Genomic DNA, 13,540 nt, shown 5'->3' with positions numbered 1-13,540 from the left:
AAATTAGTATTTTTCCTCTGATGTCACTTTAACAAGTTCTTTCTGGCAACAGTCTCTCAAGAATGTCTTTTGGCAAGGCATAATTGGAAAATACATGCCTTGCATTGCAGCCATAACCTCTGAAAAACTTTGGGTTTGTTTTTACACCTGTTTAGCACCACATGCTTTTTAGACCGTGTTGTAAATACCTATCCATCTACATTCTTAGCTCTTGATGTCTTCCTTTAATTCATGGTACTTGAGATATTAAGTGGTGAAGCAGAACCCTGAGAATTTTTGAATGCACGTGATACAAATAATGAATATGAGGAATACTGCTTTATAAGTAGCTGTTCCCTGGAGACACAGTCTCTCAAATACTCAGATGAAAATAATTTTCTGCTTCAGGAATCAGTAGTGAGACAGGATGGGAATTTGGACAGGAATCTCCTTAAATTACAGGGGGATTTGGGTTGGTATTCTGCAAATTTCTAACTCCAACAGAGATCCCAAAACAGAGGAGGTAGTTTTTCTGCTCAGAAGGAGAAGAAATCTCTTGAAATCTGGTTTTGGGGAGGGTAGGATTTATGCTATTGTGGGTAGCAGAGTTTCACAAGGTAAGTTTTTAGAATTATTGTGAAACCAAATCATGACTTCAGTTTCAGACCTGAACCATCTCCCCTTTCTAATTCATGCCCAAATCCTCATGTCACCTCCTCATACATCCCTGAGGCAGAGAAAAAGGCCCCTGCAGCTCTCCATGGCCCAGAGCATAGCACCAGAATGACAGAGGGTGATTGCAGAAAGGCAGTCATGGAGCTGTTAGATAATGCAATGCTGTCCAGTGGTCACTGAGAGCAAGGAGGCAAAACTGCTAGGTAAAGAACAGCTAAGACATAATGGTCTCTTGCTGGGGTAATTTCAGCACTAGGAATCTTTTGCAGTCTGGAATGGAGCACAGGCGGTGGCTTTCTTCTCCTCTGCATGTGGAGGCCAATGCAGGATGCACTCTCTTCAAAAAGAGAGCCAATCTAGCCAATTGAACACTTTTCTGCTTATTTTGCTTGCTTCCTTGATTTATTTCCCTTCTTTAGCCCCTTGGTCACCTGCCATTTTTTCTTTGTTTTCCTTACACCTACTTTCCAAGTCATTGCATGTAATTCTTCCTTTAGCTCGAGCTCATCTTTCTGGTTATGACTATCAGCATCCAGCAAAGCTTATGACCTCTTTTGACCTCCTTATTTATCAAGTCAGCATCTTTGGTTTAGGATGTCCGTGGGATGCAGATCCTGGTGGCTAGGAATGAGAATATCTCTGTACACTTGGCCCTGATTTTATAGCCTTCCTTTAGCATCAGCTATTGGCAAATATTGAGCACCAGATACAGGGCTGGGTTCATGAACCTTCTGCTTGATTCACTGTAGGACAGGCTATTGGTAATTGTAGGACATTCTTTGGAGCTATTTTTGCTACACTATGCTCTTGTGCTTACTCCACTTGTATTTGTTCCTGTCACAAATCTAGTTTGATGTTCCTTTTCTGCTCCTAAGCTCTGGTGATATTTATTCAGTCCTGAGTCTTCCTTTCTCCCCATACTCCACTACAACACTTTGCCTATGTCCCTTAACCCCACTTTTTTTGGGACACTATGACATGCTTGTCACTATCTGTCTTTCTTTTGCAGCCCTGGGAACAGGACTGGTGTGACATCAGTTCTGTTCCCAAGAAATAAAAATATCCTTATTACTGGGAACAATCTCTTCAGCTCCTGGCCACAGAAATGCAGACCTTTGTCTCTCCAGGTGCCTTTCTATGTGGTTTCTGCTACAGAGAGTCTTTTGTGATAATCTCACTCAGGTAGATGTGTCTCAGCTCTCATTCCTGTCCTTCCTCATTGCTCTGCTTGACTTTTGGCAGTCCTATTCATCTATTAAATTGGCCTGTCCTTCAATACACGTTGCCTTTGTGTGCTGCCCAGCCTCCTTTCCCTGCCTGCCTTCCTCTCTTAGTTTTACTTTCTCCTCCGTTTCCCTCAGTATTCCCCTTTTTCCTTGATTACAGATTTAATGTTAAAGATCCACCAGTAATATTAGCATTTATTTCCATACTCTCACTTTCTAATTTGACCTTCAGTGTTTGCCTTCACAATGGCACCAACACCTGCTGGACTTGGTCTGCACCAAGAGGAGAAAGTGTAACCAAACCCTTACTTGATTCATCTTTTCTGCTGTTTTTGACAATCTTTTGCAATCTTCTCCTTCTCTGACCTGTTTTAGGCCCTTCCTGTCCCTTTTCATGTAACTAATCATTCAGAGTCTCCTATGTTTCCTGTGGCTCTCCTGTGTTTCACATTGGCTCTGCCTCCTACATTTCCTTTTTCAGAGATAGGTTCTCTTACCTACTGACAGTCACCCTTACTTTACAGTTCTTATCTCTACTTTTCTATTACAATCAGAATATTTTCCTCCTAGAACTGCACTGTGAGTCTGTCATTTTCTCATGTATGAATACTGAGAATACTGATTTTCACGCCTAGACACTTATTTTCTTCTCCTCCCCCATTGTTTAATTATCAAATTATTTTCATGCTCTGCACCATGTTCTCCCTTGCCCCTGGGGAAAACTCCCAAAAAATTTCACAAAATGTTGTTTCATCCGTTACCCTTCAACTCCTTTTAAAAGCTTTGGCAGCAATTAGACGGCAGGTGCATTCATAACACAACATCTATTATTCTGACTAATATAGATTTGTTGTACTCTCCATCTGTCTTTACATAAATGTCTTTGTTTTAATAATTCAGTTGGAAGTGATTTGGAGGTAGGAGTACCTCTTTTCTTTTGTGTTTTATTAAATAATATAACAGAGTCTCACTCTGCAATTATAGAAATCTTGCAATAATGTGACAATGCATGAAGCTGTTGGACACTCCACTTTATTGATACTGTCCCCTGTTATGAGTTAGCATTGCTTAGTAACGCTCATCACTATTGATTCATTATTCTCTTCTGAAAGCACTGCAACATCTGTGATGCCAGATCATTATATTATGAATCTTAATACCCAAAAGTGAACTGAAAATAAATCTCCTCCAGCAAAAACTTTTATGTGGGAAACTGCAATCCCTGCAAACTGCCTCTGAAGTCAAAGGCTATTATACAGTCCTGAAATAATCTCTTGCTATCTGATGGACTGTCTGATTGACAGCTTCCCTTCAGCTGAAGGTCAAACAATCTATTGCTGTCATAGCCAGATGATAGAAAACAGCTGAAGGTTACATGAGCCCTGCTCCCACATCACTTCATTCTCACTTTCCTATGATTGTAGTTTGGTTTCTTCTTTGTCCCTCCCATTATGAAGCACTTTGGTTTAATTCCTTTCTGTCTTCTCCCTGTAACCTTTGTGTCATGGCTTACTCATGGAAGGGGAAGGAGAAGCGGAGGAGGAAAGAGAGGAGGAGGTGTGTTACTGTCTGGAAGGTTGCTGCAAAGACCAGTCCCTCAGTGCAGCCTGGGACCAGTGAAGATCATGCGTTGTTCATGACTCAGAGCTCAGAGTGAGTCAGACAGGCTGACCCTGCCTCGCTGCAAAGAGTCACCTTGCTGGTCCATTTAGCATACCTAATTTGACCAGATCCTCTCTTTATTGTCCCAAAGAACTCAGACCAGAGTATGGGGTTCCAAATCAGATGAAACTCTGCTCTTTCCAGTTTTCTCAAAATATTACTGTGGCTGTGGTTTTGTGCTATTTATCTGCTTAGATGGGAAGGGAATTCATCAGTCCATCTGGCAGAGTTTCTAGCTATCACTGTATCTGATTAAGACATGTTATCACAGGCACTCATCAAATTGCCTCTTTGGAAATTACCAGAATTCACCTATTTGGAGTTTGCAATCTTACAGAATCTTATAACCTATGAAAAGTCTAACCATTTAATTTTCCTATGTTTCCTAGTCTTATTCTTTGTGGGGGTGATGTTGGGGTCTTGACCTTTTACTACTCCTCCTGTTTGACAGTTGAGGCAGAGAAACCTAATCGACAATAGACAGGTTCACTAAAGGACAAGCTTGAGATGCTCTAGTTAAGCTGCCATACAGTAGCTGTAGTGTTTTCAGTGAATATCAGTTTAGTCTCCTTTAAAATTCTGATACAGCACATCCCTGTTTTTCCTTTTAATGAGGACAACAGGCTTCACACTAGTGCCAGATTTACTCTTAGGGCTGAGTCCTGCAAGCCCCTACTCAGTTCAATAGCTCAGTCCTTCAGCCTCAGATGCAGGTAGTCCTGTTCTTGAGGAGCTTGGAGGTCCCAGCCACTGCCCCGTACAGTCACGGTGCCTGGCAAGCTCTGGACATGCTCTTCAAGGAACATAAGGCAATAGGGAAATGAAAGATTTTACTGCATCCTCAGCTGCACCATTTCCCCATTGGCTGCACTTTCACACCAGTCCTGACAAACATAAAAACATGATCTTGGCTACATCTCACGGGGAGGGGTCCCATTGGTGAGAGGAGCTTGTGCTCAGACTTCTTTATCAGGATTATATAAAAAGACACTCAGACGAGCTGCTTCTCACTGCCATGAAACCTTCCAAAATTTCCTTTTGTTGAGGTGCCTCAGGAAAAGCAGAGAGAGTGTATGTAAGAAACACTTACTTGAAATAGAAGAAAATTGCCAAGGAAATCAACAGGGATGTTATAGACAAAGCATGGCCAACGATCGCCATATAATAAAGTATGAACGCCATCTGCAATTTAACAAAAAGAAAAGGCAAGCATGAATAATTTGCAGGCATTTCGTTTGTTTTCTCATTAAGGAAGAATCTAAAAAATCAACCTCCCATTTTGTATTTTTTTTCTTTTCAAACATTATTTTTTAATATTTTTTAATAATAGCAATCTATTAAATAGCATGATTCATGATGATAAGTGTTTCTTACATATGTGGACCTGCTCCTGATATGCTGAAGTAACTGGTGAGATCCTTGCTCATACTGTCTCACTAACTTTCCCAAGCTCTAGGACAGTGCAGGAGATGTAATACATTTAGATTTTTAAGATGCCCATGACAGGTTTTCACATATATGCAAAAAAAACCCCAAAAAACCCACCAAAAAACATACATATATAAAATAAAATAGATTGCTGCAGGATTGGTAGAAGACTTTCATGGGTTGAAAGCAGCTTAAACAACAGGGATCAAAAGCTTAATGGTCACTTTTGGAGATGAGTCAGTATTTAACTGCCCTCAGGACTTGTATTAGGGTTGAGTTTTTGTTCAATGTATTCATCAATGACCTGATCCAGAGAAAATTCTAAATTTCCAGGTGATATTTAGGTCTTCCAGATAATAGTGAGGTGCTCACAAAGCACCTCATTTAACTGAGGGGACAAGAAGATGCCATCTGAGCTTTAATACAGAAAAAAGTGGGCTGATAGACCTAGGACAAGTGATCCAAATCCTCTCTACACAATTCTTAACTTAGGACTGGAAACCAAACTCCGGAAGGACATCTTGGAGTCATCCAGGCCAATTCTTTGAAACATTGGCTTACTGTGTAATATAGCTAAAGAGCCAGCAAAATATTATGATAAAAAGGCACTGATGGTAGAACAACAACATATATTTGAAATTTACAGCACAAACCTTAAATATATATGTGCTTCTGGTCTCCATACCCCATGAACACAGAAGGGCAAGGAAAGGTGGAAAAAGGCAACTAAAACAGCTGAAGTTGAGTTTCTGTGGGTACAAAGGCTGGGATTCTCCCTTTTGGAGAGGAGATGTCAGAGGGGGCTTATGACCAAGGCCCTCAGAGTCGTGGAAGCAGCAGATGAGGAGAACATTATCCTCAAGGCACACCACACAAGAACAGCACACCCTGAGACAAATTCTGGTTCACACTAGTGTGAACCTTGGTGCTGGGCAACTCAGTGGTCTGACAGTGCTGTGAATCCAAACCCACAGGCAGATAATTGGGCTTTCACTATGACTTGTGGCAGTGAAATCTAAGAGAGGCTGATCCATATTTTTTATGCCAGTTGTAAAATAAAATTGCAGGACCACACCTAGGCTTCAGATGGTTGAAGTATTTAAATGTCACACTTTGGTCTCAGTCAAGCTCTTAAGCATCAGCCATCTGTCAGAGGAGTGAGTGAAGGAGGCTAAATACCATGCCAGGCTTCACCACTGCCTGCTTTCTGAAAGCAAGGAGACGTTAGCAGCCTCTCTGGGAAAAAAGACTGGAAGTCTTAGTTCCTCTGCTGGGTTTATTTTCTTTTCAGCTTTACTTCATTCATTCTTCTTTTGCTATACATGAGCAATTTTCCTCTTCTCAGTGATTAGATTAATTGCTTTTATAGCCCAAAGTTTAGACACTCCCACGTTTTTGGTGTTTCCAAGTGATTTTAAACTTTCCCTTGACAGCAAATACAAACACATATCAGAAAGCAAAGCAATTCCACTTAGTAAAGGTGCACATCTTATAAAATTTGGTCTCAAGAGATTTTACAGCTTTCAAATAAGCTTCTGCATTCATTAACCTAGGTGATGGTAGCCTGATCCAGATTTAAACCAGACTCACATTTACACTGATCTGACCATGTAGAAGGGACACGATCTGAGTGTAAATACCATTCACCAAGTTATGGAAAGCTATGCATATTTACTGAAAATACCCCAGGTCTCCTAGTTCTCCTTCACAAAGACTAACCACAGCATTGTTAGTGAGCTTGATAACTTGTTGTGAGAGCATCAGCAAACCCAGTGAGCACAGACCTGAGTGTGGAGAAGATGAGGCAATTTTCTCCAATACAGAATAGTGGGAGAGGTTTACCTGTGTACGCGTGACTACATGATTGCTGGGTTTATTCATGACATTAAATGGATATATTCTTAAAGCCTGAATTTAATTTACATATGACCTGTTCTAAAGTATTTTTTTCTACATATATTTTATACAACCTATGGCCTGAAATAGCTAGAAGTAGGAAAGATCTCCAGATAGCTACATGCAAGTTTATGCACACCCTGAAGGATTCTTGGTTATTCTGTCTATCTGACTTTCTGTTCTCAAGCGCTTAAATAATTGTATATTTGGAACTCGGCAATTGCTTTTTCGATTGCATCCAGCAAATTTACTATGCCAAATTCTTATAAAAGCCTTTCAGGTATAACAATGATGACACATCAAAATGGACTGAAATGTCAGCTAACAAAGCGTATGGTCTATCATTACATTTTCAAGAACTGGCTACAATTTTTTCCTTTCAATGATCTGTCTCAAAAGTATAGCATATTGGTACCTGCAGTTAACTTCAAACTAATAATGAGCACTTTTACTAATTTCTGCAGTCCTTGAACTGCCACCTGTCATGTCCTTCTGACACATAGGGCTTATATAACATGCTGACTCATTAAATTTTTTTTGTTTGTTCAGATTTATTTATCCTGGATTTAGAAAACCTAAATGTTCTTCCTCATTCCTCTAGAATTCTTCACTTGAGGAAAGAGAATTCTTTGAAACTAATGCCTTTGACTCAGTTGATTATATTATGTGTAGGTAAGTGGAAATAGTCTACAAATGAAGCACATTTCTGTTTACTGAAGACTTGGTTGAAAGGTCATAATCTAACTTGGCATTTCTGTAAAGATAAATTATTTCTATATTTTCCATAACTTTTAATTTCAGAAAAATCATGATGTGCACATAAGTTTTCTTTGTATTCTATCTGTTCTCTGTGTGAATGATGTTCAAATTTCTTCCTCTGGAAGGCATGGATAATAGGTAACAGAACCACATTTTTTGCCTCCTTACATGTGCCAAAATCTGGAAAATCATATATTTATTGTGCTTCCATGTAATGCCTCTGTAAGCTCATATTGTTACTATTATTCTTGCCTTCTCTCATAGGTGAGCCTTATTTTACCATGATGGTTTTTCATGCTGGAAAAACCATTAGACTTCACCTCCCGCCTGGTCCAACAGACCTTTCCAAGGCCCTTTGGGCTGAGTTACTATTAAATACACCTTCATACTGCTTTTTGGCTGCATAAGAAGAGGTCCTCCAACACAAACCCCAAATCAAATCACTTCTTAAATATTTTCCTTTCACTATTCCAAACAGTCACAAATTATTCTGTCACAAATCTGTAATCAGATTTTCCTGGAGCTCCACTTGCATTTGAGAAATAAATTTATTTTTATGAGCTTCCCTAACTTAATTTTTTAAAAGCTTTTCTCAGATTTCTCTCTCCTTATTTCTTTTGGTGCTTTTATATTTAGTTCTTCTCTTTCAGTTTAACACCTTGATTTTGGAAATATTGATCCAAATGCTTAATTTATTATTGTAAATAGTCTCGATTTCTTCAGTAAAAGTTAAAGTTAAATGTGTTCATGCTTGTAAGATTTTCTGGATTAATGGTACCTTCATAAATATTTATTTTCAAAGAGTATGAGTACAGGGTAATACTCTTCGCTCAAGAAAAATAATTTTGACTTATATTAATATTACTAGCCCTGCAGAGAAGACATCAATATCTTGGAATTTTTATTGTTACAGAAAGCAAAATTGAGACTCTAAAATATTATTTTATGACTGTTGTCAATCAGGGAAAATTATACAAACTAAAAATGCATCTGAAAAATACTGCAAAACTTGTCACATGAATTACCACTAAATTATCCACCCCACAGCAAACTGATATTGAGGTTTTGAACACTCATTAAATAATTTGGAGGAGCTAAAATCAGAAGAACAATGTTATTTAAATCTTGTGCAACAAATAAAGCTGAAAGATAGAGCTATTATGGTTTCTCTCACATGTATTATTTCTAGCTCAGCCCGAAACATTGCCAAACAACCACTGCCTCTTTAACTTCAGCATACCTTCAATTTTTCAGAAGTGAAAGAGTTGCACAGGGTGTAGTTGGACCAAGTCCGGTTGCTCTCAGGATGGCGGAACCAATTTCCAGTTTCATCACAATATTTTGAAGCCCTCTCTGATGATAAATGGCAATAACAGTTATTTTAACATAAGCGTATTATAAATTTAAAAAGCCATCTAAAAGAATTTCTTTGTTTGGAAATAAAATGTCTGTGTAACAAAATCCAAATGATTTTCAACCTGTGTAATTAACATACTTCTCGCTGTTTTGTTGTTTTGGTTTTTTTCTGAGACTTATCTGGTGGCAAACTTGTTTAGTTGTCTCCTTTTGCACTGCATCCACTAGGGTATATATCTCAGCCTCCATTCAGATGCAATATTTAGCTGATAATAAACCATTTAAAGAGGCTGTTGACAGCAGCTTATGGAAGAGAAAATAACCACAGGTGCTGATGCCAGACCTGAAGGAAGAGTGCAGGGTTTCAAGTATCAGGGTTAAATGAGTTAAAAATACTGTAGAGATAAGGGGCAGTCAGTAGTGTATAAACAAAAGCCTGTGTGCTGGAGATGCCAACACCCCCAGCCCAGTGCTCTCTCTGTTGCAGAGGAGTGGAAAATCTTGCCCAACCTCCCCACTGGCAGAACCCTGACATGCAGAGCAGGAGCATTTCTCGCTGTCCTCAGGGCCTGCACAGCATACAGGCACAGAGAAAAGCAGCCTCACAAACATTTTGGCGCTAGTCCTGTGTGTCCAGTTTAATTTAAGATGGCTTCCGAGTTCTTTGTTTAAACAATCTGATGTGTCTTTGGCCTCTGCACAGGCGTCTCTGGTGTTGGTTCCTTTGCCACAAGTGGCTCTGGTTCCTTCCAGAAAGCTCTGCCATATGGATCACGCTCCAGGCTCGTGCTCCTCTGCACGTACTTTTGCTGTGATGGGGGGACAGTGGGGGTTTCAGCAGCACCCAGCTCTGTGGGATGCCTGGAGCTGCAGGTGTGTGCTGTCTGTATCCGCCCTGTCAGGCTCACACTCCTGCTGGGGATACCCTGGATGCTGAAGTGCAGACGGTCACTCCTTTTCACATGTTGAGTTTTGGACCAGTTCCTATGGCCTTCCCTCAAGCATTAGCCACCTGGGAGTCATTGGAATGTTTGCCCAAGTAACAAAGACAGGATAAGATCATAAACTTATGAAATAATAAACAATTATTCGATGTTTTCTTAGGAAGTGACACAGAGACTTATGAAAAACATGGTTTTTAAGTCTGACTTTTAAAATGGTCTGAAAAGTTTATCTTGAATTTCCTTGGCCTTTTCTAGCTCTATAATTTGATTGGCTTTATACTTAGCTTATCAGCATTTCCAGTAAATACACTTTTACAGAGCCCATAGCCATTTGAACATACACAATTCCATTTTTTGTGGTTAGCATTCCCACTTACTTTTCTTCATCTGATGATTCTATGGTTCTATTAATTTGTAAGATTCAAATTCCTAAAGCCTAAAGAAAGGAACTGATCATATGGGTAAGGTAAGGATAGTACAGACTGAGTTATTTTACTGTGAATAGAAATATATGTTATATAGTGCCTTTGCAGAAAAAAAAAAATATAATCATCCAGAACACAGTGTATTTTTGAAATTATTACCAAATCATTGCTTTTGGGGACTTGTTAAAAGTCAATACGTGCATCAACAATACCAAGAGGAACAGCACATGTTATTTGAGCCTTCCATAGCTGCAGCTTGGAGATAATCTCAGACTGCCCATGTAGCAATGTTTCCTTTTACTCATTGCCAGATGCTATCAAAAACTAGAAAAAGTTTTTAGTCACAGATGAAAGATTAATGGTTATGCTACCAGGGAACACAGTGTGCAAGCGCTGCACTGATTATCCCATGCGCTCTGCAAAGTGCACGGCTTTTGTTAATCTGCTACAGAGTACATATGGCAATGTCATCCATCACCTCTGTACTTCAGTGCCTAGGTAGGAACTCTGCCAGAGTATATGTGGCCTCTGTAAGTTAGAGACAAACCTTTCCCCTCATACTTTTTCCTTAAAGCCAGACAAACACTGATCCTACTAAAAACTGATCCTACTCTGAAACTGCTGATGTTCCATGGATCTCTTGTGAGAACACACAACTGGGGAATAAGCACTCTTTATTGTCCATCCCAGTGACTCAAACAGGTCAAATATCTCTTCTAAATCTATTCTATTATACAGAAACAAAGCTGCAATCCAACCACTGTTCTGCTGCAAGTTATTCTAGAATGGCCCAGTAGCAGGTGGGGGTATTGAACCTGGGCATGTGTTGGTTCTTTGTGCTGACCAGAAGAATATGGTAAAGTCTGAAGAAATGCACATGTGCAAGGATGGGTAAGAAAACATTAGCAAGGCAAAATGGAAGTTTGGGGTTTGAGAGTATGAAAATACTGTGTAAACACCAATTTTTTAGGTTCTATCTGTACCCTATCAGCTTGGATGGGGCATCACTTGGGCATTGCATTATTCAAAGTGGAAGGACAGTGACATCACATTGGACTGATCTCACCTGACTGTAGGAACCTTAAAGTTACATAATTCATAGGCAGTTGTGCAGAATCTCTGCTGGTAACTGAGAAAGATAGACACTTCTAGAGCTGTTTAGGCAGAATGGATAAGAGCAATCTCATCCACAAGGGAAGTTTTGTGGGAACAGCGAAGTGTCTTGAAAGATTAACCAGTAGCAATTATTAACATGTGTATTGTTTGTGTCACTAAGAGTGCTTTTATGAATCATATGCTCATTTAAAAACCCTCAGTCATCTATATGTAATGAATATCTTAATATCTCTGGAACAAAATTATAGCTTTATCAATCAGACTTTTCACAATTACACCAGAGCTATAGCTAGTACATGTTAAAGGAGCCAACATCAGTTTTTTGTTTATTTCTGAGTTATAAGATGGAAGAACAAAGAAGTTATCTCCTGTTGCAGTCATGCTCAGCGCATACCAGACAATGGATTCTTTGTCATTGTTTGGATGGATCTGTGCAGTGCCTAGTTTTGCAGATGAAGGAATAGTTGATATTGCACATCTGATTTATCTACATCTTCAGTAAAACATTCTGGAAGAAACTTTTTCAAAAATGAAAAAAATCTCATATAATGCAATGGAGACCTTAGAAAACTTCAATGAAAGTGTCCTGGTAAATGAAGGATTATCACTGTCTTCAGAATGTCTTTGTCAGCAGAACTAGAATCTGTGTGAGAGTCATACTGGGCAGTATGGGGGTAGGAATTGATTTTTAAAACACAGCTATTGAACTTGCTAAGGAGCAGGAAAGAAATATACAGAATGGTATGGAGAAAGAAGCAGATGGGAAGAGTTCAGATTTGTCATTTTTATAATTGTCTAAATTATATCACTTCCAGACAAGAGAATAGGACCAGAAGAAATCCAGAGTTGTTTATTTTAGTTAAATTCAGCCAAAATTTGGATTTTGTGGCAGCAAGAGAAGGGGTCTCCCAGTGTCAGAGCAGGAAGGCAAAGCTGTTCCTTCATGTTCTTCCATTGTAAGAGGCAGCAACACATTAATCATCATCTGATTAATCATCATCTAATTGCTTATGGATGCACATGGATTTTCTTCCAAATTGCACTTCTAAAAACTCTGCTCCTGGAGCTACATGAAGAATTACGAGTTTAGCTTACAAAAGGGACTAAAGACAGAAACCAAACAAAGCAGAGAACTGAGGGGAAATTTTTGCAAATGCACCTTTGGTTCACAAAGTGGAGTGGATACTGCTCTTAAACACTGCTTTCTGCCAAAAAGTAGAGAGTGAAACTGAGATGAAAAGGGGTGTCTGCCACAAAAAAACCCTTCCACATTCAGCTCCCTTGCTATATGACTGCACCAAAATAATCCTGACTAAATGCACTGTACAGGGACAGTGAGGTGGGTAATGTAAGACTCCCCTGCCACAAACCCAACAGCCCACAGGTGGCACAGGGTAAGGCTCAGCTCCTCCTGTTACCCTTGGCAAACGTGCCTTGCTAGAAGGCTGTTATATCCACAATGTATTTTTTTTCTTCCATTAGTAAGAATATTGCCATCATGAATTACATACTGAGTTCCTCATAAACTAAACTTCTACCAATTTCAGTGTGACCTAGAACCATTTCAGAGGGATTATACCAAAGATAAACCTGTCTTAAATAGGAATACAAAATATTATCCAATAGAATTGCATGTTGCCTGAAGAGGAGCATATAAAATAGCCCTTCTCAGAGCTTCACAGCCAGAAATGGATGAGAGAATGAATTTCCTGCTGTCACTGGCATTAAAGCAGTAGGTCTTGCCATTTTTTCCTTACAAATTGATTTGTTTTTATGCATTATCACATTGTGCAAGATGTGCACTGCGAGAAGGAGATTGCTTCTTTCAGAAAACAGATTCCTGTCTAGTAAGAGCTGATCTAAGTTCAGTGAAATAAGTGGGACTACACTTGGTAGCTAACTGTGAAGTTGTCAGAAAGAAAATGAGCAGAGCACTGAGCATGTTCTCCTTCACTTTGTTTCTGTGTTCTTTTCTTCAGAGTATGATTTCACCTTGTTTAGTTTCAATTTCTTGGCATCAATGCTGACTGTTGTTGGGGATCAGATACAGAGGGCTGGCATTTGGCACCCACAG

At 39.4% G+C, this 13,540-nt stretch overlaps 1 protein-coding gene across 1 annotated transcript in view; it reads right to left on the bottom strand.

Annotated features, from left to right (window-relative positions):
* Positions 1 to 13,540, bottom strand: part of CALCR (calcitonin receptor) — a 69,176-nt gene that overhangs the window by 38,976 nt on the left and 16,660 nt on the right. Inside the window, exons 5-6 of the mRNA XM_066197498.1 lie at positions 8,866 to 8,978; positions 4,633 to 4,724 (exon numbers count right to left, since the gene is read on the bottom strand). Of these exons, the coding sequence (XP_066053595.1) occupies positions 4,633 to 4,724; positions 8,866 to 8,978 (205 nt within the window). The remainder of the gene's footprint in view (positions 1 to 4,632; positions 4,725 to 8,865; positions 8,979 to 13,540) is intronic.

Source organism: Chamaea fasciata, unplaced genomic scaffold (genome assembly GCF_029207755.1).
Source record: "Chamaea fasciata isolate MVZ Bird 193981 ecotype frontalis unplaced genomic scaffold, bChaFas1.0.hap1 SCAF_1, whole genome shotgun sequence".
Classification (NCBI taxonomy): Eukaryota; Metazoa; Chordata; class Aves; order Passeriformes; family Sylviidae; genus Chamaea; species Chamaea fasciata.
The sequence above is the reverse complement of the archived record's forward strand: the minus strand, read 5'-3'. Positions and strand labels throughout refer to the sequence as shown.